Source organism: Candoia aspera, chromosome 2, assembly GCF_035149785.1.
Source record: "Candoia aspera isolate rCanAsp1 chromosome 2, rCanAsp1.hap2, whole genome shotgun sequence".
NCBI lineage: Eukaryota > Metazoa > Chordata > Lepidosauria > Squamata > Boidae > Candoia > Candoia aspera.
In genome coordinates, this window is record NC_086154.1 from 74668421 (window position 1) to 74696282 (window position 27862).

At 38.5% G+C, this 27862-nt stretch overlaps 1 protein-coding gene across 1 annotated transcript; it reads left to right on the top strand.

Annotated features, from left to right (window-relative positions):
• Positions 1 to 1317: 1317 nt before the first annotated feature.
• GFPT2 (glutamine-fructose-6-phosphate transaminase 2) lies at positions 1318 to 27375 on the top strand. The gene is made up of 19 exons (XM_063292253.1): positions 1318 to 1446; positions 7212 to 7319; positions 9851 to 9949; positions 10892 to 11017; positions 12084 to 12142; positions 12771 to 12905; positions 13545 to 13606; positions 14207 to 14286; positions 14637 to 14754; positions 15463 to 15626; positions 16734 to 16829; positions 16938 to 17035; positions 18831 to 18951; positions 20369 to 20526; positions 20879 to 20993; positions 21807 to 21934; positions 22365 to 22532; positions 26115 to 26276; positions 26890 to 27375. Exons 1-19 carry the CDS (start codon positions 1440 to 1442, stop codon positions 26932 to 26934), a joined length of 2049 nt encoding a protein of 682 aa, XP_063148323.1. The 5' UTR covers positions 1318 to 1439; the 3' UTR covers positions 26935 to 27375.
• Positions 27376 to 27862: the final 487 nt, after the last annotated feature.

The window sequence follows — 27862 nt, forward strand, 5'->3', positions numbered from 1 at the left end:
AATAAATTGCTCTAAAAAGAAAAGTTTCCAAATGCAATGGATAAATTATTTCCTCCATAATTAGAAATTCTGTAGGTCTTTCTCTCAGGTATAGTTTGTGTAGACTGAATGTTCCAGCAGTCAGGAAAATGGGAGCAGCAGACCTGGCCACCAAGTTGTCTGGGCAGTACATATCCAAGAAGAGCTCCAGGGGGCAGCAAAAAGGATCACAGGAATCCTTGTGACACCTGAAAAGCCAACCAGTTTCTCAAGCATTAAATAGAGACCCAAGATTTCTGATCACATATCTGGACAGTACTCCATGCATTTGATCATGTAGCTGTAGTCCACAAAAGTTACACAACCGTAACTGTCGTCTTTTCTAAATCTTAAATCTTCTAAGTCTTTTCTAAAGCTTTAGTCTTTTCTCGATGCCAGAAGCTCATGGATTTTCCCATCAGCCTATGAAAAAGGAGGGCCATAGCTTTGCATACAGAGGTTCCAGGTGCCATTTCTGGCATTGGCAAGTTGGGTTGGGAAACAATGCTGCTTGAAACCCTGGTAGAAGTTTATTATTTATTATTTTTTTTAATCCATTAATATACGTGTGGGCTGGATCAATGGTCTGACTTGATTTTTAAAAAGTTTCTCCATTCCAGTGTTTCTCATCCTTGGCAGCTTTAAGATGTGTGGACTTCAACTACTAGAATTCCCCAGCCAGCATGCTGGCTGGGGAATTCTGGGAGTTGAAGTCCACACATCTTAAAGTTGCCAAAGTTGAGAAACACTGCTCTATTCTTTCTCACTTGCCCTTTAGGGTTGTTTTGATAAAGCAATAGCACGGGAACCCTTGAAGAAAGACGGTTTTCCTTTCCAGCGTAGTACCATCCTGCTGCATTGGACTTCAGTAAAATCCCCCGCCTGGCATGGCCAAAAGTATTGTGGGAGTTGAAGTATCTGTATGAAGCTGATCGATTCATCGGGGTGGAGATGAAGGAGGCACGGTATCAGCTGTTACGCTTCAGCCGCTAATTAGACAGGAGGAACCTACGGCCCTTTAGATATTGCAAAACTCCACCTCCCGTTGGCCACGCTGGCTGAGGCTGCTGGGAGTTGTTCGGCAACATCTGGAGGCTTCCCGGACCCCCCATCCCAGGACGCAGGCGGTTCCTCCCGGGGGCGAAAAAGACGCCTCCCTTTCTTCGACCCTCCAGCGCCCCCTCATCTCGGTTCTACCTCGTGAGTCAGGGTGACGGCTAGAGCCAGGAAGGAGCTGAGAACAGCCTTCCCCTCCATCTCCCCGCGCTCGTGCTTTCAGCCAATGAACCACCCAGGGGGGCTGGTCCAAGTCACGTTATAAAGAGGCAGGCGGAGGAGAAAGAGGAGGTGACAGGGGGCTGTGCGGGGTTCCCGTCTTCCCAGCGACAGAAAGGGGCTGCGCGCGCGGTCGGGCATCAACCATGTGCGGTGAGTGAGCGGGCGGGCGGGCGGAGCTGGCTCATTGCCAGCTTCTTCGCGCACTTAGAGCGGCAGAAGGGCTGCACATCTGGGCCAAGGCAGGGGGTGCAGTTGTTCGGAACGATTGGAGGCGGGGGGGGGGAGAAGAATGTCTGCCATGTAAAAGCTCAGCCGTTCCAACTGAGTAGTAAGATCAACCTGTACCCACACTGCCGTCTTTTGCCCGGTGGTCGGAAAGGAAATGGAAGCTGAACGCCTCCCCCCCCCCCCGACATCCCCTCCCCATAAAAAGGCACAGAAGGAGAGGTGCTTATAAATGCTTCCATCTCTACAGTATTCCTTTCCCATTCCCCTCCTCTTTTTCCTTCCCTTCCCTTCCTTTTCTTTTCTTTATTTCTTTCCACTGCTGTGCCCCTCCTTCCTGTGGATGGTTATTGGAATAGGACGACCCAGCCATGTGCTTGCTTAGCTTTCCTCCTCCAGCATCTTCTAGTTTTTGATGGACTCCAGTAGTTTTAGCCAAACTCAAGTCCTGCCCCATAGTTCCTTGGGTTGATGCATCTTCTCAAGGGTAGATACATTGTGAGAGCAGGAGAGCAGTTGAGGCAAGAACATGCTGTGAAATGTGTCTGCAAGGTAATGCATGCTGTAGAAAATCTAACTTCTGTTTATTGCCAGGCCCAATCTTTAATGGGAGTGAAGGCTGACAAATGAAACTGCTCCTCCAGGGTTATTTACAGTCTGTTAAACTTTCATTCAGGGTTCATTTTATTTTCCTTCTCAAAGTTCCATATTCGGTGAATACTTATTTTTTAAAAAATGCTTTTACTGAGTCATCAGCAGAGTGTTCATTTAAAATTATTTTTGCCTACAACAAGAAAGTAAAACTATAGTGAGATTTTAGCTTCAGGAATTATTTTAGCAGAGCGAAATCCTGCTTGTTGGGACAGTTCAAGTGTTTCACTTTCCTTCCTGGACTGCAGTGTATTGATGGCAAATAGGTCCTTGGACTAAGATGACTTTTGCACATCATTGCTCAAACTGCATTTCATCTGACACAACCGTATTAGTCCTTTTCAAATGGGAAAAGGGTGTTTGAACTATACATGCACAGGGCGGTAGTTCCAGTAAGTGCAGATAAAGCCTTCTATACATGCATTTCTGTTCATTTCTTAAGCTGAGATGGGGGGGTGGAATTTCCCAATTCCTTGCAATGTCTGTTCATTAAATGCATTTTTAAGCACCTGAAGAGGACAACTCCTATGACTGTAGCATAATATAGGGAACAAAGAGAATGGTGCCCATAAATATAATAAAATAATGAAATTTAGTAAAATGGGTTGTTTGACAGTGGGTAGGTATGGATTATATAACTGAGCCCATAAATAAGGTTTTGGATTGAGAAAATCAAATGAAACTTTTAGATTTGTATATTGGAACAGGAAATCAGCTTCCTTCCAGACAGTTAAGCCATGTATTTTCTTTGCAAGATGAGTAAGAAATGGCTTTGAACTCTAAAAGATTATTTTGTTCCAGACTAACTGACCCATCTAAATTGCTCAAAATGAGTTTATTGTGCTTAAGCTGATCAGGAATGTCTTGTGTTATCCTTGGTTACCAATTCAAGATCTATAAACAAACATACTAGAAGTCATGTTATCTAAAGTGAGACATCTGTGCTTTGACTCAGAAATAGAGATGTTCCATTGCTCAACAAATTGCTAACCAAGACATTTTACAGCTGAGTCAGAATAGTATGTCAAGAGTATGGTGTGATTTCAAAGCAGTTTCCCATTATTGATGTTGAAGAAAAGTTTGATGAGGTAAAATAATATATAAATCAGAACTCTGTTACAAAAATGTTGCTGGAAATGGGGAAGGGAAGATTCCTACTTTTGGATGAAAATCTCTTTAAAATATCTTCACCCAAACAGAGGCTATGTAAGAAATGTAAATTATGTGTGATGTTTCACCTTTTTATATGTTGTTATACATAGCAATCTAGTCGCATATAATTAGTATCATAAATACGAAGCCAGACTGACCTTATTTGTGTCAATCCTTTACTCCAAATGTGGAAATATCAGTGAGTTTAGTAACTTTACCAGTGAGGTCAGAGGAAAGCTGAGGTTTCTAAGTCAGTACATTGTTTTAAAGGGAGGGATTCCTAGAACTTTTGTGCTTGGTTAGACAAAAGGGCCATAAAGTCTAGTGTTGGTGCAGTCTTCTTCAACCAGGGGACCTTAGATGTTTTGGGGCTACCACTTCCAGAATTCCACAATCAACAGAGTCCCCAGATGTGGGGTTGTACTATATTCTATTATCCCCAGGTACCACAACCAATGGGCATAGCTGATTGGAATCCAACAGTATCTAGGGTTACAAAGTTGGCCACTATTAAATTATTTATTAAATGTATGTCCTGAACTTCCTCCAAGAGTTCAAGGTACTGTACATAGCCCTTCATCTTCAGTGAACAAGCCTAATGCTCCATTTCCAACCTTGTAGATCTTTGAAGTTTATGAGCATGGCATGCTATCCAGTATAAGGTTCCTTTCTGGCTATTTATGGTTGCGATAGATTTTTTTTAAGATGTCTCTCAACTGTTTTAAAGGGTAATTTTCAGCCAAGTGCCTAAAGGTGATCAATAGGTGCATTTCACATTTGGAGATTGAGGAATTTGCCTAATTAACTGCAAGGGAATACAGGATCACTGTTTTCAGAATGGAGAAGGGACCTCAATTCATTTACAACTGGAATTTTTCGTAAAAGGAACAAGGAAGCAAAATAGTTACGAGGAAGCATAAATATAGGCAAAGATGAGTCTGCTCAGCATATTGTCTTCATCATAGAGGATAGATTTCTTGGTGGGGAGGTGACCTTTAACATACAATGCATAATTTTTCCCTAACATGGCAACCCCTGGATTTGTTTGGATTAAAACTCCCAGGATTCCTAGCCAGCATAGACAATGGCTGAGGAATTCTGAGAGCTACAGCCCAAACATCTCTGAAAGGCAACTTGTTTGAAGAAGCTTCAGTGCATACTTAAGCAACAAAGGGAAGGGAAGGAGTGCTGAGCTCTCTTGTTGTTCCTGAAATATAAAAGGATCCTATCTTGATTCTGGTAAAATAAGCATCAACATTTTTGTGGAATTTCCCCACTCAGGGATCTTTATCAACTAGTTGCATTCCTGAAATAGGAAGCAAGAACTCCGAAGTCTTGTTAGGATATTAAAGGAGGAATCTCAAAACAAAGGTTAGCTTGTAGAACTTCTAGCTAACTCTCTGCTTGAACTTTTTTTTTTTTAAATGTCACAGCAGAGGTGTTTTCCCTCATTCATTTTTGGTGACTAAGAGCCTTTCCTGTGTGAAATTATTTCTGTGCAATCATTTTAAGACAACTCTCTCCATTTTGCTTTTATCAAACCCAGTGATTAGGTCTTCTGTAAGTAGAAGTACTTAATGCCCTTTCTTATCTCTTGGATAATGAAAACAACAACAGGCTGAAGAGAAAAGATTACAAGGTCAAAGGGGAAGTTAACAAAAAAGGTTATCCTCTGGATAATGATTGTACTACACATTATTGATGTTTGTGTATTTGCCATAGCTAGTTTCTGCCACAATAAAATGATGCCTATTTACACCGCCACAAAGCTTTTAATAATTTTTCTGTAGTCTGAACATTAATGAAAAACTGTACACTTTTTAGAAGTGTCTAAATTTAAGTGCTTTTTAATGGTAATGTTATCACTTATAAAAAGTAATAGCATTTAAAAGATGCGTAAAACTAGACAAGAAATTTAAAACATGTATCAATCTCCAAATGGAATCTCAAGATTTAATAAAAACTTTTAGGGAAGAAATAGGGTATTGTCAATCATGGTTAATGTTTGTGACTTGCATTACGATAGGGAAACGTCTTATTTCTTTTGCTGTACTGACCTTTGTTCATTGTGAATTTAGATTTTGGGCTGTTGAGGTTTGATTTTTATCTCTCGTAACTTCAGGATGATTTATTGTACAATGAAAGCTATTTCTAAACCAGCCTGAGCAGCACTTAAACAAGAGAGGCCCATCTGTTTATGGAAGGAAGAAAATGAGGAGGGGGATGCTATTAGTCACACCTACTATCGAACCATGGAGTTAAGAACATATAAGTCCAGTGGTCTGAACTTGTGTTGGATTGTGGCCTTTATATTTTGAAAGTGAACAATCAATACATTTAATGGAAGGCACAAGGCGATGTATATGTTGAAACTAAACTTTCTTTCCTACAGCCTAAATAACTGTAATATATTCCTTTGCAGTCTAGACTGCTGCTATCATTTTCAATGAAAAGTCTCCAGCAGCCTCTGAGTCTCCTTGTATGCTTAAATAGGAGCATTGCTAGAGTTCAGTATAAACAAGGAATCTTTACCAAGCTCAGCACACTGGCTTCATTGTGGATAGATCCCTCAAAAAGGCCTTTTCTGTAGAGACCAAAGCATAAAAACACTGGCTCAGCTCAGGACCCTGACAACAGATCATATATATATATATAAATAAATGTGTGTGTGTGTGTCTGTCGTTGTGTCTGTGTGTGTGTGTGTCTTTTGAGGTTATAAAATATTGATTTACAAAAATTGAGGACTTGTGAAAATATTTGAAGTATTTTAAATATTGCTCTGGAAAAATAGAAAAGAAGTTGAGCTGAGTCCATGGGAAAATTGTTAACGGCCCTAACCCCGGGGGATTTTCATGCTGGGCTGGGGCAACTTTTCTGTTGTGATTCATGCCAGCGAGCAGGATCTGGTAAGCCTTACTAGAAATCTCCCCACAGATCCGTGAAATACTAGCTCTAGTTAGGAGTTATCCAGATCAGTTCTTGGTTAAATTCTGACTAAGACTTGTGATCTACTTTTTGGAAGGTGGAGAATAGCTGCTTAACTGTGGTTCCAAAAATATACAACTTTATGGTGCTAGATAATACATATTTTGTCATGCCATATGTAGCTCAAGGCCTGATTAATAAAAGTTTCATGCATCCTTATTTTAAATGAGACATCGGCCAAATCAGAAATATGCATTCAATCAAAGTGGATTGGTCAAATATAATCAAATAATTGTCAAAATGTAAAGTGTTAATTTTATCAGGCAATAATAATTTAATTATTCTTTTTGCTAATTAAAGTAGATACAACAATAAAATAGCTGCTAGAAATAAACTGTAAAGCTATCTTCTTTGCAACAAATGCCACCATGGTGAAATAACTGACAAGGTTTTATTTCAATTGGCAAACTTGGTTTCATGGAATATTTGGCAATTTGTGTGAATGTTCCTTTGTGTCAGTTTTTGACTCCTAGCAACAGCCTGGACTAGTCGCCGCAGTTTTCCTGACAAGGTTTTTTGGAAGTGGTTTGCCATTGCCTGCTTCCCAGGGCTGAGAGAGAGTGACAGGCACAAGGTCACCCAGCTGGCTTTGTGCCTAAGGTGGGACTAGAACTCATGGTCTAGCCCAGTGCCTTAACCACTACACCAAACTGGCTCTCCTTAGGATTGATAATTAACAAGTGTACTAATCCTAGACCTATCTCGGTTTTATTGTATCTTGACCTGAGGAAGAAACCCACAGTACTGATTAGAATTGGTATGTTAATCTTTTGAGTAATTAATTTGGGTTGTATTATTTTAAAGTGGGATAATTAAGCAAGAAGGAAATCATATTAACTTACAAGTGGCAAAAATATTGGCATATTGATATTTCATTTTTTTCACTATCCTCTCTCCAACAGGTATCTTTGCTTATTTGAACTACAGAGTACCTCGGACAAGGAAAGAAATATTTGAAACACTGATAAAAGGACTACAAAGACTAGAATACAGAGGATATGACTCTGCTGGTGTGTAAGATATCTTGCAGTGGACACTGACAATTGTTGTCTTACGTTGTTTCTATAGTTTTTCCAAAAGCATTTTAGCAGCAGTCTCTGAATAGAATTAGACATTGATTGGGTTCCCATATCATAATTAACCCAGCCACTGTGGCTTAGATACTGTAGCTTGTGGTTTAATGTTATGTGTGAACTCATTGTGGCTTATTTAACAAACAGTGTTAAAAACAAGTCATGTGTTAGTCCAATGTGTGAAGCCTGTAACTGTAAGGAAGGTGGAAGAGTTCTGTCTTTTCTATAAGAAGAATTCCATCCTCGTTTAATATTGTTTTAATAGTTGAGCAAGTGAAAGCTTGCAAGTTTGTGTCACACTGAGCCAGATTTCTGAAGAATTCTTAACAGTGAATGGCAGAGCACTTTCACTTTTCTCTTCCTGTAGCAGCTTATTACTCAAGAATCAGACTTGTAATATGCAAATCAGTGTCAGATTCATTTTGTTGAGATGTATCCTGTTCTTGCACAATTTTTAAAAAATATACTGCTGAACCAAGGACATGAGTTACAGACAAACTTACAAGATGATCTGATATAGAGTTTTATTTTTTTGTAACAACTTTAACCTATAGGGTCACTTATAACAGGTCAGGTCAAACTTATATACAGGTCAGGAAGCCACAGTATGGACAGAACATGGTGAAACAGACTGGCTCCAGGTTGGCAAAGGAGTGCGACAAGGCTGCATACTCTCCCCATATTTATTCAACCTCTTTTTTTATTTGTAAGCCACCCAGAGTCACTTTTATAGTGAGATGGGCGGTGAATAAATTTAAGAAATCAATCAATAAATGGAATATAAAGGAATATTGGAAGAAGTTAGATTGGAAGAAGTTGAGCATGGTTTTAAAATTGGAGGAAGAAACATCAATAACCTGTGCTATGTTGATGACACTACCCTGATAACTGAAAATGCAAAGGATCTGCAAGCCCTAGTACTAAAAGTCAAGGAGCGCAGTGAAAAAATGGACTAAAATTAAATATAAAGAAGAACAAACTAATGACAACAGGTAGAATAACCAGCTGTAGAATTGACAATGAAGATATCACAGTGGTGGATAGCTTCTGCCTTTTAGGATCAACTGTCAACAGTAAAGGAACAAGTAGTCAAGAAATGCTCCACAGACTAGCACCTGGTAGGGTAGCCATGAAGGCCTTGGAAAAGACATTTAAATGCCATGATGTGTCTATAACTACAAAGATCAGAATCATGTAAGCCATGGTATTTCCTGTGACATTCTATGAAAGCGAAAGTTGGACTTTAAAGAAGCAAGATAGGAAGGGTATTGACACCTTTGAACTTTGTTGTTGGAGAACACCATGGACAGCCAAGAAAACAAACTGATGGATTATCAAACAAATCAACCCACTTGAGGCACAAATGACCAGGCTCAATTTATCCTATTCCAGACACATCATGTGAAGACCCAGCTGTCTGAAAAGGCTCTAATGCTAGGAAAGGTGAAAGGAAAGGAAAGAAGAGGACGACCAGCAGCGAGATGGACAGACTCAGTTACAGTGGCGATGAGTTGGGAGACTTGAAAGAACAGTTTAGGGATAGATCGTCATGGAGAAAATCTATTTATGTGGTCGCTAAGAATCGAAAACAACTTGATGGCATGTAATCAGTAGGAGGTATTTTTAATCTGTCCTATTTGCATAGTTTATTTATTCAGATATATTGTCAGGTCCAGCCCAAGAACAACAAAGAATCAATCCAGCCAAACTTCGGTTCTTTATTTGCTCACACTTACCAGACTAAAGGGACGCGGTGGCGCTGCGGGTTAAACCGCTGAGCTGTCGATCGGAAGGTCGGCAGTTCGAAACCGCGCGGCGGGGTGAGCTCCCGTTGCTCGTCCCAGCTCCTGCTCACCTAGCAGTTCGAAAACATGCAAATGTGAGTAGATCAATAGGTACCGCTTCGGCGGGAAGGTAACGGCGTTCCGAGTCGTCATGCTGGCCACATGACCCGGAAGTGTCTATGACAACGCCGGCTCCAAGGCTTAGAAACGGAGATGAGCACCGCCCCCTAGAGTCGGACTCAACTGGACTTTACGTCAAGGGAAACCTTTACCTTTACCAGACTAAAGCAACTCTACCTAGTCTAAGGGGAAATAACCTGGCAAAGCTCTAGGGCGGGGCTATTCTGAACCTCTTAGCTTTCCCACATTCGCTTCTTGGACTGTGTCTCCTCTTATCTTGTCCTCCTCTTGGAATGTGCTCCCTCCTTCCTGAGAACCAGCAGCATTACTGAAATCTACCAGATGTATAGAGGAAAAACAGGCTATGGAAATTTTAAAGCATTTCATTAGCAAAACATTTAATACTTTTATAGCTATCACTTAATAAAAGACCTTTCAGGACAAATCTTTTCATTAAAATATAAATCAAAATATCTTCTGAAAAAATCCTAACATTCTGTTTAAACAAATGTGTATGCTAAATAATCTGGAATACTATACAATAAGATATATACTGTATTGCAGGTATTGCAATTGATGGGAATGATAATAAAGATAAAGAACGGTACATCAAATTAGTGAAAAAAAAAGGAAAAGTAAAGGCTCTTAATGAGGAATTGCAAAGTAAGTATAACAAAACATCTGCATTTTGGTACATTTATGGCAATCTTTACCATAAGCATGTATACTTAGAAATAGCTTTTCAGTGGGACTAAGAACCTTGCTGTATTTATTGATCAATCAATAGCCAATTGATGTGGTTACAGTGACACTTCCTTAAACAAGAATTTGATCTATCCTATTTTATTCTCAAACACTTTCTGAACATTTTACTACCTTCCCTTTATAAATCTCATCCATAGGTATATAATGATAGTTATGATACAACATGAGACTGAATAATAATCAGTATGAATTATATGTATATGCAGTAGTATGTCCCACAAGCCAAGCCTTTCCCTAATATTTCAATATCATGCTGAGTCTAAACCTCTGAGAGGAGTAAGAATATCATAGCAAAGACAGATGGGAATATATCTTTTGCTCTGAAGTTAAATCTACCAATTATTACAGGAAGCTGAGAATTATATAAACCCTATATTTATTTGAGATCTAATTAACTGTAACAGAAGTCACACCTAACGTCATAGGAAAAACAAATGCAAGTTATGATGCGTTTCATTAGCAAAACATTAACTCTTTTATAGCTATAATTTAATAAAAGCTCTTTCAAACAAATTCTTTCATTAAAATATAAATAAATCAAATTGTTATTGCTGATTTGCCATGCTGAGTCTAGACATTTTCATCTGGATTTTGAATTTGCTCTGTATTGGAAGTGCTGTATTTTGTATTGTGAGAATAATCGTTTCTCTGTGTGTGTGTTTCTGTATGTGTTTCTATATGATTTCTTCATGGAATCGGTTTGCACTAGTATTTGAGATGTCATTAGAACACACCCTTATAATGTAAAAGAACATCAGCCACAAAACATTGTTGAACAGTTTGAAATTTAGAATTGCCTATCATTTATAATACAAATTATTATATATTCATCCTGTACAGAGCAAGAAGGCTTGGATTTAAAGACAGATTTTGAGACACATTTTGGCATCGCTCACACTCGCTGGGCTACTCATGGAGTACCCAATGCTGTCAACAGTCACCCCCAACGATCAGATAAAAGTAATGGTAGGTAACTTCTGGAGAAAAAAAAAACAGAAATCCTTAGATATAACTTTTGAAACCAGTGAGCCACCATCAACTATTTGTATATGTTAAATGAGATACGTGATTGCATCATATTTTTCTTCTAAGCCCCAGCAGAAAGCAATTTTGCAGCTGTAATATTCCTGACACATGAAAGTAAAGGACCTGAATCTGCTGGCATTAGGATACCCTTTCTTAACAGATCAAGATATTCTCAATGCCCTCTGATTTTTACAACCAAAACTTTACCGGTTTTGGTTATTCTATGTGACAGCCATTGTGTCCTGACTCAGGCCACACACCCATAATTGCACAGAGAGGTGGTTGCAAACTTTACTGAGAAGTTTTTGAAGTAAATAAACAAGCGGCAAAGGAAATGTGAGTGCAAACACGCACACACCCACACTTGAGAAGTCAGGTCCCCAAAAGTCCTGCAAGCTTGCCTTGAGAGAGTTCCACATCCTTGGTCAAGAGAAGTCCAAGGGTCCAAACATCGTAGAAGGGTTGTCAGTCGGTCCAGGTCCAGAGTCAAAGTCACGAGGTTTCAAGTGGGGAGTCAAGGCACAAGGAGTCTGGGCAAACGAATGTTGTTGCCAGCGGAGAGGCCTGAGCTCACTGCTCTTCTTAAACAGAAGCAGCCCAGGTGTGGCTCATCTGGAAGGGCAGCTCCTTTCTTGCGAGGAGCCTTGCAGGGTGCCTTTGCTCTGCTCTCCTCTCTGCGTGGCGAGCCCTTGCACTGGGAGGGGGTGGCAGCTCAGACTCCTCATCTTCCAAGACCAGCTGTGCCTCCTGGTTATCAGGTGGCGCAGCCTCCTCTGCCTGCAGCTGCTCAGGCAGTGGTTCACGGCGACTCCGGAACTGGCTGCTCATTGTCGGTCTCCTCGTCAGAGTCCGAGCTGGCTGTGAAAGAACAGAAAACTAGAATTGTATGAAGCTCTTTATTAGTGCTGTTTTAAAAAATGTACAGCTTCAACCCGCTTCTTGAACAAAGGGCTCATGGTTTGCTCTTACCTACCTACTTATTTATTTCCTTATATATTCCTTTCAGAATTTGTTGCTATCCATAATGGAATCATTACAAATTACAAAGACCTGCGGAAGTTTTTGGTAAGCTAATAGTAATCTAATGCATACAGCAAAATTGTCATTCCAAACCGTGTGGCATGATTTACTTTTATGTGTACAGGCAAAGCTTTAGTTCTTTAGACAGATCTGCTCCTGCCTGCCATTAGATTTAATTCCAGATAATGAGTTCCAGATCCAATCCCCCCACCCCCCATAAAGGCAGTGTTTTTTCTACAGCTTTTCCCTTTCCCTTTTCTATGTGATTCCCATGTCAGAGAGCGTGGGGTAGTGCAGATATAAGTTAGAGTAGCATTTCTCAACCTTAGCCATTTTAAGACTGTGTACTTCAACTCCCAGAATTCCCCAGCCAACATCTTAAAATGGCTAAGGTTGAGAAACACTGAGCTAGAGAATAACACAATGTAGTTTCTGGCAGGAATTAGTCCTGTGACTCTGTTGTTATGAGGCAACTTTAGTTCATGCTGTTTCAGTAGCATGTTTAAATAAAGTTCTAATAAATAAAATCTAGTTTGAGAATATGACTGTGCTAGGGAATGGGAATTATAGCAGAAGTGATCGAGGCATTAGATGTCACTTGACGCTGTTGTATACAAATGAAAACAGCCTGTGGTAAGAAACTCAGATCTAACATTTCATTTAAACCATCTAGGAGAGCAAAGGTTATGAATTTGAATCTGAAACAGATACCGAAACTATTCCAAAGTTGATCAAATATGTGTATGATAACAAAGAAACTGAAGACATGAGTTTTTCTGTCTTGGTTGAGAGAGTCATTCAGCAGCTGGTGAGTGGGAGATTCTCTTTGTTTCCTAGCATCAGTCATGTTTACATTATATTGAATTATGCTTCCTGTACAGAGTTTACCAAATGAAGTTGTTGGGTGCATTTTAAAAAGAGATGATCCTTTTCAAAATGCCTTGGTATATTTTCTTTTTCATAAAATCATCTTGTTACTTGTCCAGAGTATACAATAGGTGACAAATGAGACTCAAACCCTGATGAAATCCAGATGCATTCCTAGCATCTGTAGTTGTTTTCCTTTAGAACTATCAATCTGATATCAAGGGTCAGGCTGCAGCCTGCTAATAATCACCTAACAGACCTGAATATTTGGATTCTGCAGCTGGACATGGACTAAAAATGCACATCTTCCCATTGGTAATCAGGAAGCTAATTTATTCATCATTAGAAATATATCTTATGAAGTTCAGTGGGGTTCATCCCTCTATATGCATGCACAACATTGCTGGCAGTGGATGAAATGTATTCTCTTACTTTTTCATTTTGATTTACTCCTTTATTGGGGATCATTAAAGATATGAAAGGAGCTTTTGACTGATATGTTATCTGACTCATACTTTAGATGGTGTTGATACACATCCCATCCATTCCTTTCTTAATGTTTTTTTTTCCTCTTGCACAGGAGGGAGCTTTTGCACTGGTTTTCAAAAGTATCCATTATCCCGGGGAAGCTGTTGCTACCAGGTTGGTAAATATAGCTACACTGACCTGTCCCACCCAGTCAGGCACAGAGGGCATGTTACGGACCCTGTCCATGAGGGATTGCCAATTGGCAGGGTCCAGGAAGAGGGCCTTCTCTGCTGTGGCACCCACCCTCTGGAACAAGCCACCCCTTGGGGTAAGACAGGCCCCCACTCTCCTGGCTTTTCGAAAGGGTGTAAGAACATGGTTATGCCACCTGGCCCAGGATGGGAGGGGCAGCAGCTATTCATGGGGGTGGTTGGCCCCATGAGGGTGCCAGGATAGGATCTTATTTCCCATTTTGAATTTTGTATTTTCTATTCGATATTTTGATTTGTATTTATATGCTTTTATATTTATTTTTATTCTTTGTAAGCTGCCCAGAATCGTTGTGTATGAGATGGGCGGCAGAGAAATTTAATAAATAAATGCATACATACATACGTAAGTAAGTTGGGCTGTGATGTTTGATAAATAGATAGTTGGCCTATCAGCACAAAACTTACAAATAAGACTTAGAACTTTCTTTGAAGCAAAAATATCTCTGAATTTATTTCTTAAAATGAATATAACTACTTTCATGGTTGTTTTATCATCTGTCAGGAGAGGGAGTCCTCTACTCATTGGAGTTCGTAGCGAATCTAAGCTCTCCACTGAACAAATTCCCATTTTATATCGAACATGTAAGTTACCATCCCTGTATTTTGGGGGGTGCAGGGGAGACAGAACTGATATTAGCCAGAATTATTTCTTCTAAGTCCATTAAGTACAAATCCAGGGTACTACAAATATTAACTATATTTATTAAAGAAACCTTTACTTGAAAATTCTGACAAAACTGTATATTTATATATTGGAGTTAAAATGGTGTGCATGTATGTTCTCACCTTATTTTCTTAGTAATTGTTAATGAGGTAGCAATTCTTTCAAAATACGAGAAGTTCAATAATTTGATTTCAACTCTGATGTGGATTCGGTTTGGATACTCATTGATAGTTTAAGGATGTGACATGCTTGTGCTTTTCATTGATAGGTAATATAGAAAATGTAAAGAATATGTGCAAAACACAAATGAAAAGACTGGACAGTTCAACCTGCCTTCATGCTGTAGGCGATAAAGCAGTTGAATTTTTCTTTGCTTCGGATGCAAGGTAACAGACATAAGTTTGTGTAGTTTTAGCAAAAACAGCTCTTAACAAAGCACGTGAGCGCAAGTGAAACAGTGAAATAGCCACAGATTCTGTGGGGCTCAACAGCTGCTTCAGAATTTTTCCCCAGCTGCTTTGTTGACAGTCTCAAAGGATGTGTTGTCCGTGTTTGCAAATGCAGAAAGCTGGAGAAAGCCTACAGAGCAGCGGTTCTGGGAGATAAGGGCTATTTAATTATTTGAGGAGGGGTGCTTTGCTCAAGCCAGTTGAGTTTGCCAAGCACCCCTTTATAATGCTTTGTACAGCCCTAGGTACTGATTCTTGGTTAGTCAGTAGTGCAAAATAGTTCTGGAAAAACTGGTGAACTGCTGCTGGCTCCAGTCCAAGGAGAAATAGCCTTTGGTTCTAACTCTAAATGGTAATTCATAAAAGTGTGTTCAGTATAGTCATATGTAGTACAGTCTGTGTCTGGGATGGGGGAATGATGGTATCAAAGGATATAAACTGTTCCTAGTAGCTCTGTGCAGATTCCAGATTCTTTAGAGTGCACAGATGTTCTGTGACCTGACATACATGTACTGCAGTCAGGAACTGGATGATGCATAATTCATGCTTCTGGCTATTCGTAGCCCTTATATACTCCCACAGAACAAAGCTTTGTTGCACTTAAAAGTCCACACCTTATCTGTATTTGTTTTGGGTTTTTTGCAGTGCCATAATTGAGCACACCAACAGAGTTATTTTTCTAGAAGATGATGACATTGCAGCAGTGGCTGATGGGAAGCTTTCCATTCATCGGCTAAAACGTTCTGCTACTGATGACCCATCTCGAGCCATTCAGACTTTGCAAATGGAGCTGCAACAGATCATGAAAGGTAAACCCAGCTGAACAACTTACCTGGCATCAACTGAATCTTTTTCCATGGGAATTCAGATGCAGACTTAGCCACAGGAAAGATGGTATTGATTGAGAAGAAGTATTGAAAGTGCTAGCTCTGACCTATAAAGTCCTATATAACATCTAGCATTTACAACATAATTCTGCCCAGCCTGTCTGAACCTCTGGAACAGGTCTGCTGAGGGTTTCATCCACATGAGAAGGAGGGTGTGAGAAGTAAGAAGGCTGGACTTTTCAGAGATAGCCCCAACTGTAGAATTCACTGCTTCTGGAAATACACTTTTCTCATTTTGGAAGGCCTTGAATACCATTAATTTTTCACGGACCTTCATCCATAGTGAGTTTTTCTAGGAGACCATCTAGTTATTGTTTTGTTTTAATATGGGTTGTGTAGCTATTAAGGTTTGTGTGTACCATCTGGAGTCTGTTGGGATTGAATTGTATATAAATATAAATAAACATTGAAACCATTTATACCCTACCTGTGCATTGGAAATCTACAAGATCACAAATATAATCTATGTATTTGAATTCAAATAATTGATCATAATTTGCCAATAAAACATGTAATAAATGCTGATATAGATAATGAAGGTATTTGGCAGACATGTTTAAGGAGCAGGTTCTATTTATCTGCAAAGCTGTATTACATCAAACATTTTTTTATACTTACAAGTACAATCCCATGTCTAAATATAAACAATATCATTTTGAAATTCCATAAAATGAGGTAAACAATAATGGTAGTATGTTTTTAAAAAGGCTTTCACTTATCCTGACCTGATCTAAAGATCCCATTATTAATGAAAAACTCTTTAACTGGCTCTGAAAACTAAATGTTGGTAAAAATCTAATCCCTGGAAGTGCCGCCTTTATTTGGTGATAGTATAGCCAAAAAAGCCCCAAGAAGGTCTCTTGTCATGGTCAGGCCAGATGGGAATAGGCATTCCTTTGAATAACCAAATGTAAGCAATTTAGATTGTGGCTGAAAATGCCATTCTGTCCCTGGTTATTTTGTTGTAAATACCATCCTTGATTAAATAGTAACATTAACAGGCCATTTTTATTTATATGATGACAACAGGGAACTTCAGTGCCTTCATGCAGAAGGAAATATTTGAACAACCAGAATCTGTTTTCAATACTATGAGAGGAAGAGTGAACTTTGAGACCAACAAAGGTAAATTTGAGGAAAATTCTAATCTCCCTTAATGTTACCATTAATGTCTAATAGGAACTTCCACAGAACTAAAATTTTCTTATTGCTTCTGTTTTGTGGAAATAATAGTTCTTTTAGGTGGCTTGAAGGATCACTTGAAAGAAATCAGAAGATGCAGACGATTAATAATTATTGGATGTGGAACCAGTTATCATGCTGCTGTGGCTGTAAGTTTAAAATACTTTAAAATATGAAAAATGTCTGAGAAAATTCTTCATAGTATGGCTATAGGAGTTTTCTATACTTTAAAGAGCAAGCTTTTGGAGAGGTATTGGGCATAGAACTATGAACCTCTTTGATTATATGCCATCAAGTTGGTGTTGATTCTTAGCAACCATACAGGTAGATTTTCTCCAGAATGATTTGTCCCCAACTTGGTCCTTCAAGTCTTCCAATGGTACATCCATCACCACTGTAATTGAATCCATCCATCTTGCTATTGGTTGTCCTCTTTCTTTTTCATTCCATCTTTCCCAGCATTATAAACTTCTCAAGAGAGCTATGTCTTTGCATAATGCATCCCAAGTATGATAATTTGAGCTTGGCCATTTGTGCCTTGAGTGAGAACTCTGGGATGATTTGTTTGATTATCCTTTTGTTTGTTTTCTTGGCTGTCCATGGAATTCTCAGGAGTCTTCTCCAACATCAAAGTTCAAAAGTGTCAATATTCTCTCTATCTTGCTTCTTCAAAGTGCAAATATTGCTTCCATAAACTGTCACAAGCCTGCATGATTCTGATCTTTGTAGGTATAGACACATCTTTTCCAAGACCTTCAAGGCTACTCTGCCAAATGCTAGTCTGTGGCATATTTCTTGATTGATGGTTCCTTTACCGTTAATAAGTTGATTCTAAAAGGCAGAAACTATCCATCACTTCAGTACAGATAGTCCTCAACTTAGGACAGCAATTGGGAAAGCACGACTGCATTGCTTAGTGATGGCAATCCCTGCAGTCCTGGTTGCTGTTGTTAACTAAATCCCATGGTCGTTAGGTGAGGCAACTTCCTGCTGGCTTCCCACAACCAAAGTCAATGGGGAGGCTGGCAAGAAGTTGCAAGTCCCAGGCCAGCAGGCAGGGAAGTGGCTGCTGCCAGGTGGGGGAGGAAATGAGGGGGTGCACAGGGGTACGCAAGAGGTGCAGCAAGGGTTAGGGAGGGTGCACAAGAGGCACGCTTCGGGGAGGGTGCGCGGGGTGCACGAGTGGCCGGGGAGGGTGCACAGGTGCGGGAGACTTACCCCAGTGACTTGCGAACTTCTCTGCCAGCTTCCCCATTGACTTTCTGGGGAACCCGGCAGGGAGGTTTGCAAATGACAGGGTGCTGCAACTGCTTGTAAGTGAGAACCGGTTGCCAAGTGCCCAGATCATGATTGCTTGACTGTAGGGGTGCTGGGACAGCCAGAACTCTGAGGACCAGTCATAACAACCATTCGATCAGCACCCTCGTAATTTCGAACAGTCACTGACCAAATGGTTGTAGGTCAAGGATTACCTGTATCTTTATTGTCAATTCTAAGGCTGGTTGCTGTATTAGTTGTCATTGGTTTGGTCTTCTTTATGTTTAACCAGAATTGGATTTTGTCACTGGTCCTTGACTTTCATTACCAGAACAGTTGATTTGAATTTTCAGCTGATTTGAATTTTCAGGGTAGTGTCATCAGCCTAGTACACATTATTGATCTGACTTCCTCCAAGTTTAAAATCACATTCATCTTCTTCTAGTCCAGCTTCCCTCAATACATATTCAGCACATAGGTTGAATAAATAAGGGGAGTGCATAGCCTTATCTCATTTTGCCAAGCTAGAATCCGTCTGTTTTGCCTTGACCCTCTTAGTGCAATTTAAAGCAGTAGTTTGCATTATTCCTACAAAACAGTTGAATTTTGCTTTACTTGGCTAATAAGCTGATCTCACCTAATGTCAAAAGAGTTAAAGCTGGCTGCGTTGTCTTTATGTTGATACAGACACGTCAAGTATTGGAAGAACTGACTGAGCTCCCTGTCATGGTGGAACTGGCTAGTGATTTTCTGGATCGGAATACCCCTGTATTTCGAGATGATGTGTGCTTTTTCATCAGCCAATCAGGTAAATTGCCTTATATTTGGGGAATACTGAGAATTCAGACAAACATGCCATTTTGGTTATATATCATTACCTTAGTTTATATTGAGATTCCTGAATGTAAGCTTTAATTGTCTTTTCATTGGTATTCCAACTGGGAGAAGAAGATCTTGTTACTATAATCCATGTGTTGATATTTATTATTGGTGTAATGGGCTTTCCACTGAGTGTCTCAGAAACTGCATCTGGCAGTTTTCAAAAGTAAGCTTTTCAGAAATGAGGTTGCCTATGCCTGTGTTTAAAAGAAAGTATTACTCCTATTTCTGGGGCCAAGATTCTGATTTTGCACTTCAAAACACAAGTCTTGGTTCTGGCTCGAGGAATGCTCTATTTCTGTTTTAATTGTGTCATTATATCGTAAGATCCGAGTTTGCCATTGGTTAGGAAGTTAAAGGGATCACTGATGCTGGTGGGGAGAGCTGAAGAAGAGAAGTTCTGCACTTTATGACCCCAGCTGGGCACGGTGCCTGCCTTTCTGCCTTCCAGGCTGGAGTAAATGCCTGTTTCTTCTAACGTGTTCTGTATTATTTTACACTGAATTTTCCGTTCGAAGGTGTTTTCCATATTTTTGTAATTGATGGTTAATTTAGTAATCAGTGTAATGTCATTGTTATTAATTTAATGGATATTCTTTCTCAGTTTGAGAATTTCAGAAGGATAGTTCAAACCAGTATGGAAAGAAGCATATAAGGAAGCCAGAATATAAAATCCAAACCAAAAAATTTGGTTATGTGCATTTAAAGTACCACTAACAAACACTGGTGCACATCAAATGACTAGTAGCACATTTCAGTAATTTATCAAGGCTTCATGAAGGCAAAGATCTAAGTAAAACTTCTACAACAAAGAAAGATCTCTTCCTTTCTCTTTAATAGTAAGGATCTCAGGAAGCATTAGAAAAAAGGACTAATCTTGAGGGACATCCTAAAGACAACCCCTTTTTTTTTTATGATATGCTTTGGCAAACTGGAGTCCATCTCATCAGATGACAAAAGTATAGATACACAGATACTCAAATAGCAATAACACAAAAAAGGTGTACATTTGAAATCATTTCAGCTTTTGTAACTTTTACAATTAACGTAAGACCCTATCACAAAACACAAAGTGGCTGATATTGCGGGGGGTGGTCATGGTGGTGGAGAGATACCATTCTTTACCTCCTACCAAAGTAAACAGATGGATGGCAGTCATTTTTAGAGAATTTGAGGATAATTCTTACTTCCTATTTAAAACAGCCAAAACAAGCAAAACAAAATTTTGGCAGGTTCACAAAGTAGGGAAGTTATTCATCATCATAATGAATAGGGCAGGTCAAACAATTCTGAATTCTATTGTCATTCTAATCTAAGTATAATGTCATTGTCTTAATGTGTTAAAGGAGAAACTGCTGATACATTGATGGCTTTACGGTATTGTAAGAATCGTCGAGCTTTGACAGTTGGCATTACAAACACAGTGGGAAGTTCAATATCCAGGGATACGGATTGTGGTGTTCATATCAATGCAGGACCTGAAATTGGTGTTGCAAGCACAAAGGTAACTCTCATTTTCTGTAATTGACCTTTTTCTCTTTTGGAGAAAATACCATACCATAGCTCTGGTATTGCCTGGAGCAGCAGTAAAGTACCTTCCTTGCTGAGAAAGCATTGTGTTGCAGCAAACTGCCATACTGTTTGTGCCAACCTGTAGCGACTATCCAGGATTTCAAAGCAGCCCTTCTCAGCACTACATATGGATATCAGTGGCTGAGCCAGGATCTGACACACACAGGCATGGGCTGTGCTATGGAGCTGTAGTCCTTGTTGTTTCACCAAAGCAGATGTTAATTTAGATAGTCTTAGGATCACACACTACACAACCAAATTAATGACTTTTTTTTAATTTTCAGGCTTATACCAGCCAGTTCATCTCTCTTGTGATGTTTGGTCTGATGATGTCTGAAGACAGGATATCCTTGCAAAAAAGAAGACAGGAGATCATAAATAGTCTAAAGTCATTACCTGGTACTGTTCAAATGAATGGGGAATCAAAGTTTGTTGTGAAAAGAATAAATTTAAATACTGTCTTGAACTTGTAAATCAATTTTCACTTTTGTAATTTTGAAAAGTATTCCACTATAGGATTCTTGTTGTTTGCTTGCACTTTAGTTTCTCTGTTGGGAAAAAGATAAGATAATGGCAAAAAAGTTTGCTTTTTCAATCAAAATGTTTTTTTGTTTTCATTAATGTAACTTAGTATCTTCTAGATGTGCTGCATTTCAATTCCTGTAATTCCCAATCATCATAGTTGATCATGCTGGTTATGGACTATGGGATTTGAAGTCTAATATACTTCAAAATGGCATCAGGTTGGGGAAGGCTGGAAAAAATACTCAAAATTGTTTAATTTACTTTCCTTAAATTATCAGAATTTTGAGGTATTCAAATTTTATAGTATTAGCAGAATTTTGTACAGAATTCAAAACTTTCAAAAACTAACACAAATAATTTTAAAAACTTGCTTGGTAATAACATTAAGTAAGAGCTAATCTTATTTAACATTCCAGTTGAAACCCAAACTATCTAAGGAAACTTTGAGTCCATAGAGAAGGTTAAAAGTAGTTCAGGGGTCTAGCATAAAGAATAGCTGAAGCTTGTATCCCTGTAAAATTTCATGAAATGATGCTAGGAGCTAGCAAAGGCTCAAGTAGTATGCTTTATAAAGCAAAGGAATCAATTTATGTAGCCTGGCTAAATCTGCAGTTTTAGTGTTTTTGAAATACAGATTTGATAGTATTGCAAGAATGAAATTAATTCTCAGTTTTAATTTGTTGGCAGAGATGATTAAAGAAGTACTGTCTTTGGATGAGAAAATACATGATCTGGCACTTGAACTATATAAACAACGATCACTTTTGGTTATGGGTCGAGGATACAACTACGCTACTTGCTTGGAAGGAGCACTGGTATGAATTTTACCTTGATTTTTCCAAAAGTATGATTTAAGTGTTATAGGTATAGGTAAAACGTATTTGTAACTGCTGCTTTGGAGAAAGTAAAAAGATGGATATTTCCAAGTTCCCTTCAGATCAGGAATTATTTGTTCACCAATACATCTACACCTCCAAATTATACAAAACTAGTAATTTAATGGATGGTTATTAATTGGGATTGTTCATCTTAGACTCAACACACATTTGATGTTAGTTTGCATTTAAGGATGGGAATTGTATATGCACCTAGGCAACTCCAAAGATCATATCAATGATCACTAATTAAACTTTGGGCATACAAAGTTTCTTGACTTCAGTGTCATTTATCTGTGCTTAGTCGTTATGAACAACATAATCAATGCATTTTTATCTTATACTTTGACTTCTTCCATTTGCTCTGCAGAAAATCAAAGAGATTACATACATGCATTCTGAAGGTATCCTGGCTGGGGAACTGAAGCACGGGCCATTGGCTCTTATAGATAAACAAATGCCTGTTATTATGATAATTATGAAGGATCCCTGCTTTACCAAGTGCCAGAATGCTCTGCAACAAGTCACTGCCCGACAGGTAAACTCTGTAATTTGCATTTCATCTTTATGATTAATCTGTACATTTCTTGCAAGAAGAACATACAAGAAAGTAGAGTATTTATTAATGAAATATATGTCATGCTTTTCTACTATACTTGTTCATGCAAGACGGCTAGCTGTATAATATTGATAAAATTATAATTAAATCATTAGAATTCATTTAATAAAAACTCCACTAACAGTATTAATTGGAAAGTACTTACCATATTTCAGCAGCAAGTAAGATGCAGGATCAAAAGCCTGTCTAAGTAGAAATTCTTTTGCTTGCCTTTCACAGATTTTAAAAGAATCATTCTAGCTTTATTAAAATTCCTAAGAAGTCTACTGAGACTTATAAAGCTTGCTACATGAGAAGTCATGCTAAGCAAAGACCAAAATAATATTAAACTGACTGAACATGCATGAACAAGATGGTCTGGGGAATATCCATAGAATGAATTCTGAAACAAAGCCCATCATTTAAGCTCAAAAGGTTATTTGAAGAATGAAAATTTGTAAACCTTAATGTTTCAATCAAATAGTACTGGAATGTAAATCCTGGTAATTCTCAGAAAGGACTTTAAATTTTAAATACATTTTTATTACTCAAGGCCTGAAATATACATATAGTTGGCAATAGGGGACAATAAACACTGCATAAATATAAATATTATAAACATCTGAGATAATAGTGTACAAAAATTCCTCATATAGTAAAACCCTGGTTTAGCAGTCTTTGGATTTAAAAGCCAAAATTTGCTGGATCTGCATTTTGTCTAAATTTCAGGCTATGACAAACTTGACTCCAAAAGCAGACAAAGTACATTTTTGTTGAATTAATCCAGACAATGCCCATAGAGGGTTTATGAATTCAAAGTTTGCTACTTCAGGTATAGAATTAATCCTACCAAGCCTTCTTATGCATGTTAATTTCATAAAAATTATTTGAGCCACTAAAACTGTGAACCCTAATGTGCAAAATATTAATAATGTAATAATATAGTAAGAACGGTATAAATATGTCACACTGTTGTGATCTGGAAGATTACCAACTGAAACAGATTCTTCTGAGTCGGGTAAACGGCTTAGAGCTGCTTAGATGAGAGAGCGGGAGAAAGAAATACATTTTTGTAAAAACTTCTAATTGGTAAGGAGCTGTTATATTCACCTGCTTATCATGTATTTTGATGGTATGTTTTTGTCATGAGTAAGGATGGCGAGCAGGGGGCTCCCACCCAGACTGTCAAGCGCATGCGTAGCACTGAGGAATTGGTCAGCCATTCAAAGAGACACAGATCGGGACCGCCTTAACCTTTGGGGTTTATATGTCTGGGTTTTCCCACGCTTCTTCAGTTTGTTAGGATTCCTGTTATGTACTAGCAATAAACATTAGAGACCAGTTCCTTGTCTCAGCATGGTTCCTGGCTGTTAGGACAGTTTTACTGAGAATTTATATTTTTACAACAGAAATATAAAGTATCTAATGAGTCCCTTCACCACCCCTTCTAGTACAAAAACAAGATGAACCCCTGTGAAAACAATTCTTTTTTTTGTTTGTTTGCAATTGTTTCAATCATCTATATCTAATTAGCTAGAAATTGAGAATTTCAGTGCTGTTGGCTAGACCAAAAAGTTAAAAAAAAATTCTCAAAAGGCAATTGCAAACTGTTTCTATATTGTTGCCAAGAAACTATGTGGATGTTTTCGTGAACTTACCAGGAATAGAATTTTACTCCAAGGAGATTTTACCTCTTAAAAGCTTCCTAAAAGCCAAATTTTAAGTTAATAGCTGACAAAGAAACAAGAGAACTGAAGTAGAGCTAGTCTGATCTCTTTTCACAGGGAGTTACAGAGTTTGGGACTAACCAAAGAGCTCCTCCTTGTTTCCTTGACTTGTATGCCTCTGCTAGTGGACATAATGAAACTGCTCTTCCAAGGATTTCAAAGCTGGGACAGTTAATGGCAAAACGCAGACTTCAGATAGCCTGATCTCAGGTTATATAGAGCTTTATAGGTCATAATTAGCATTTGGAATTCCATAAAACATACTAATAAGCAATGAAGCTATTTTAACACACTCCCCACAACCATCCCTGGTTTCATTATTTTGGAACAGTTGAAGTTTCCAAATATTTTTCAAAGGCAGTCCCAATTAAGGCATTTTGCAGTAGTCTCACTAGGGTGTAACTAATATATACTATCTAACTCAAGCTGAGTTCACACATTGTATTTAGACAGCTTGGTTTCTCTTTGATCAGTGGCTTAGCATTATGCATGAATACAACCAACTGCAGCATAGTTAACAAGCCATGATTAAAATAAACCATGTGTGGGCCTACCCAATATATCTGCCTTTTGATTACCAAGGGTAGTTTTTAATTATCCAAATTAAACTTCAATCCATTCTAGTAGCAGAGTGGCTACAATGAAACAATATACTATATCTGAAAGTATATGCATATGAACACCTATACGCTGAAATTCCACATTTGAGGACTGCACTGAAAACATGAAGTCCTTTTTATTCATAGTAGTTGTGTGACAGTGAGAATGAAGAATCTGAATCATTGTCTTATTTTATCAGTTGCCAGTTGCTGAGAGTCTATAGCTGACCAACCTGGATTCTCTACAACTTCATCCATTCCAACAACATTGAGAATTATAATTGAAAAAAACTTGTCTAGACTCTTCAATATATGTCGCAGAAATTAATATAATTATATTATAATTATATTATAATTATAATAGTAATAATAGTAATGTAGTCCTTGGCTTACGTCCATTCGTTCAAAGTTACAGCAGCACTGAAAAAATGGATGTACGATCAGTCTTCAAAGTTCTGGCCATTGCAGCACCCCCGCAGTCATGTGATCACGATCCAGGTGCTTGGGTGCCTGGCTCGCAATTATGACATTGCAAGGAGCTGCGGTCAGATGATCGTCATTTGGGACCGCTCCTGCCAGCTTCCCATAAGCAAAGTCAATGGGGAAGCCAGTAGGAAAAGTCTCAAGTCACTCCAGTAAATTGCTTCTGCCTGCAGCACATATCCCTACCCTCAACTCACGCTGGGCCTTCCAAGCCCTCCCCAGCCTCCCCCATCCCCTTGCAGCACCCCTGTCCTCCTTATCTGGGATTACTGCTGCTTCCCACTTTACAGCCCACACATCTTGAGGTTACAATGGCAACTGGGACAGCCAGGATTGCTGTCACTAAGCAATGCAGCCATGCGAAGTCAACACTTTACAACCACATCGCTTAGCGATGGCAATCCCGGTCCCAATTGCCATCATAACCTGAGGACTACCTGTAGTAATATATAGGATTACTACAGCTATATCATTTACTTGTAATGATGCTGAAGCATTTTGACTGGTAAGATGTTGCATTTTAGATTTAAGCCATAAGTGAAAAGAACCCATCTGCATTCTTTTAGTTTAAATCCAGTGGCATTCACAATCTAGTTCTATTAATATTCTTGCTACATGTTGGAAAAATATCTGCAAAATACAGTAAATACATGTATAATCAATGATTGATTAATCAATTAATATTAATTCATACTATTTGACTTGTTTCTTAGGGCCGCCCTATTATTTTATGTTCTAGAGAAGATACTGAGAGCTCCAAATTTGCTTACAAAACAATTGAGTTGCCACAGACAGTAGATTGTCTACAGGGAGTTTTGAGCGTGATCCCTCTACAGCTGCTTTCGTTCCACCTGGCTGTTCTCAGAGGATATGATGTAAGTTACTTCCATATTTAGTCATTCAAATTAAAACATTTCTGCAAGTACACTTGGATACTTCCTGATTTCTTCAGATTGGTAACAAGAATGAGTGATAGGATTTAAACAAATTGTTACAAATAATTGTGTTCTATTGTGATTGAGAAATGATTAGTGTTTATTTATCTTTTAAACTGAACCAGAAACTACTAAAGATGGAACTAACTTTTGCTTGGTGTGTATTTCCTATTATCTAAAATATAGGAATAAGTGCCAAGCAGTGATTTAGTGACAGGCACAAGATACAATTGCACTTGCAGAATCACCACTGTGTGCAGGTTGAATAGACCTCAACTGTCATTTTGTTAGCATGTAAAGGGATACCAAACAGAATGAATAGATGAAAAAGGAAGCAGGCCTGGGATGATGGTACAAATGAAACAGAGAAGTGGGGTCAGGCAGAAGTCAAGGAAAGCCAGCTGCATAAGGGTGTTGGTGGTTTGGGATACATTTACATACAGCAATTTGGGAAGGCATACAGCCATCAGGATATTTTATTTTCCTTTATTTTCCTTCTCAAGTGGGATAATTTCTATCATGGTATGATGAAATCCTTTTTTTCTTTTTCCAGGTGGATTTCCCAAGAAATTTGGCTAAATCTGTGACTGTAGAATAAGTATTGTTTCATAAAACATAGCCTGATAATGTCATAATGCTAAGTTTAGGCTTTGTTTAGCCTAACTTTGGCTGGTTTCAGTGGATAAACTCACCACAGGTAACAAATCATGGCTTTTTCTTGGCAGTTTGAAGCCATGATTTGAAACTGATTTTCAAATCCTGATTTATTTTAATCAACTTGTTATGTCTAAACTTGGATTCCTGGTTTGTTTTTGAAATTTGTCTCAGTGCAATTTAAGAGCAGTTTAAAAGGGTACCATTCATCAGAATAAACTTTTCTTTTCTTTTCCCTTAATTTTCCTGTTAGCAGTCTTCTTTCCAAAGTGAGTTCTCTGCACATACGGCAGAGACCAAGCAACTCATTTTCCAAAAGCATAACATCCCTTTCTCAGAAGGAAAACTAAGGAAGTTCAGAAAAATATCAATAGGGAAAGCACACCTTACATAAAAATCCCAAACTCCATCTAAAACCTAACATAGAATTTTTTTAAAACCTTGCAAATCTAGAAGAAAAGCATGTACAATCCTTCTTCCCAGAAAATGTAAAGCATACACAACAACCCCACTGTCCACAAGAACATAGGCAAAATGCACATATTATTAAAGAGACCGATAAACATGCAGACACATTCAGAAATACATGCACAACCTCCCCCATGACAGTGTGTGTGTGTACACACCCACCACTAATAAAACTACAGCCAGCCCCATCTCTTATGTGATAGGATGCTTAGGGAACGGTAGAGAAAGAAATGAAAAATTCACAGAACAAGCCATGGTTACTTTTTGTCTGTGAGACCAACTCTGGTTTGTTTAAACTGTGGTTAAAACAAATTTTAACATGTGCACACAGTGTTATGAATCATCTAGAGTGTCTTTTTTTAGGTTTTAAACTAGCATTCTGATTATTTGGACTCTTCACTGCA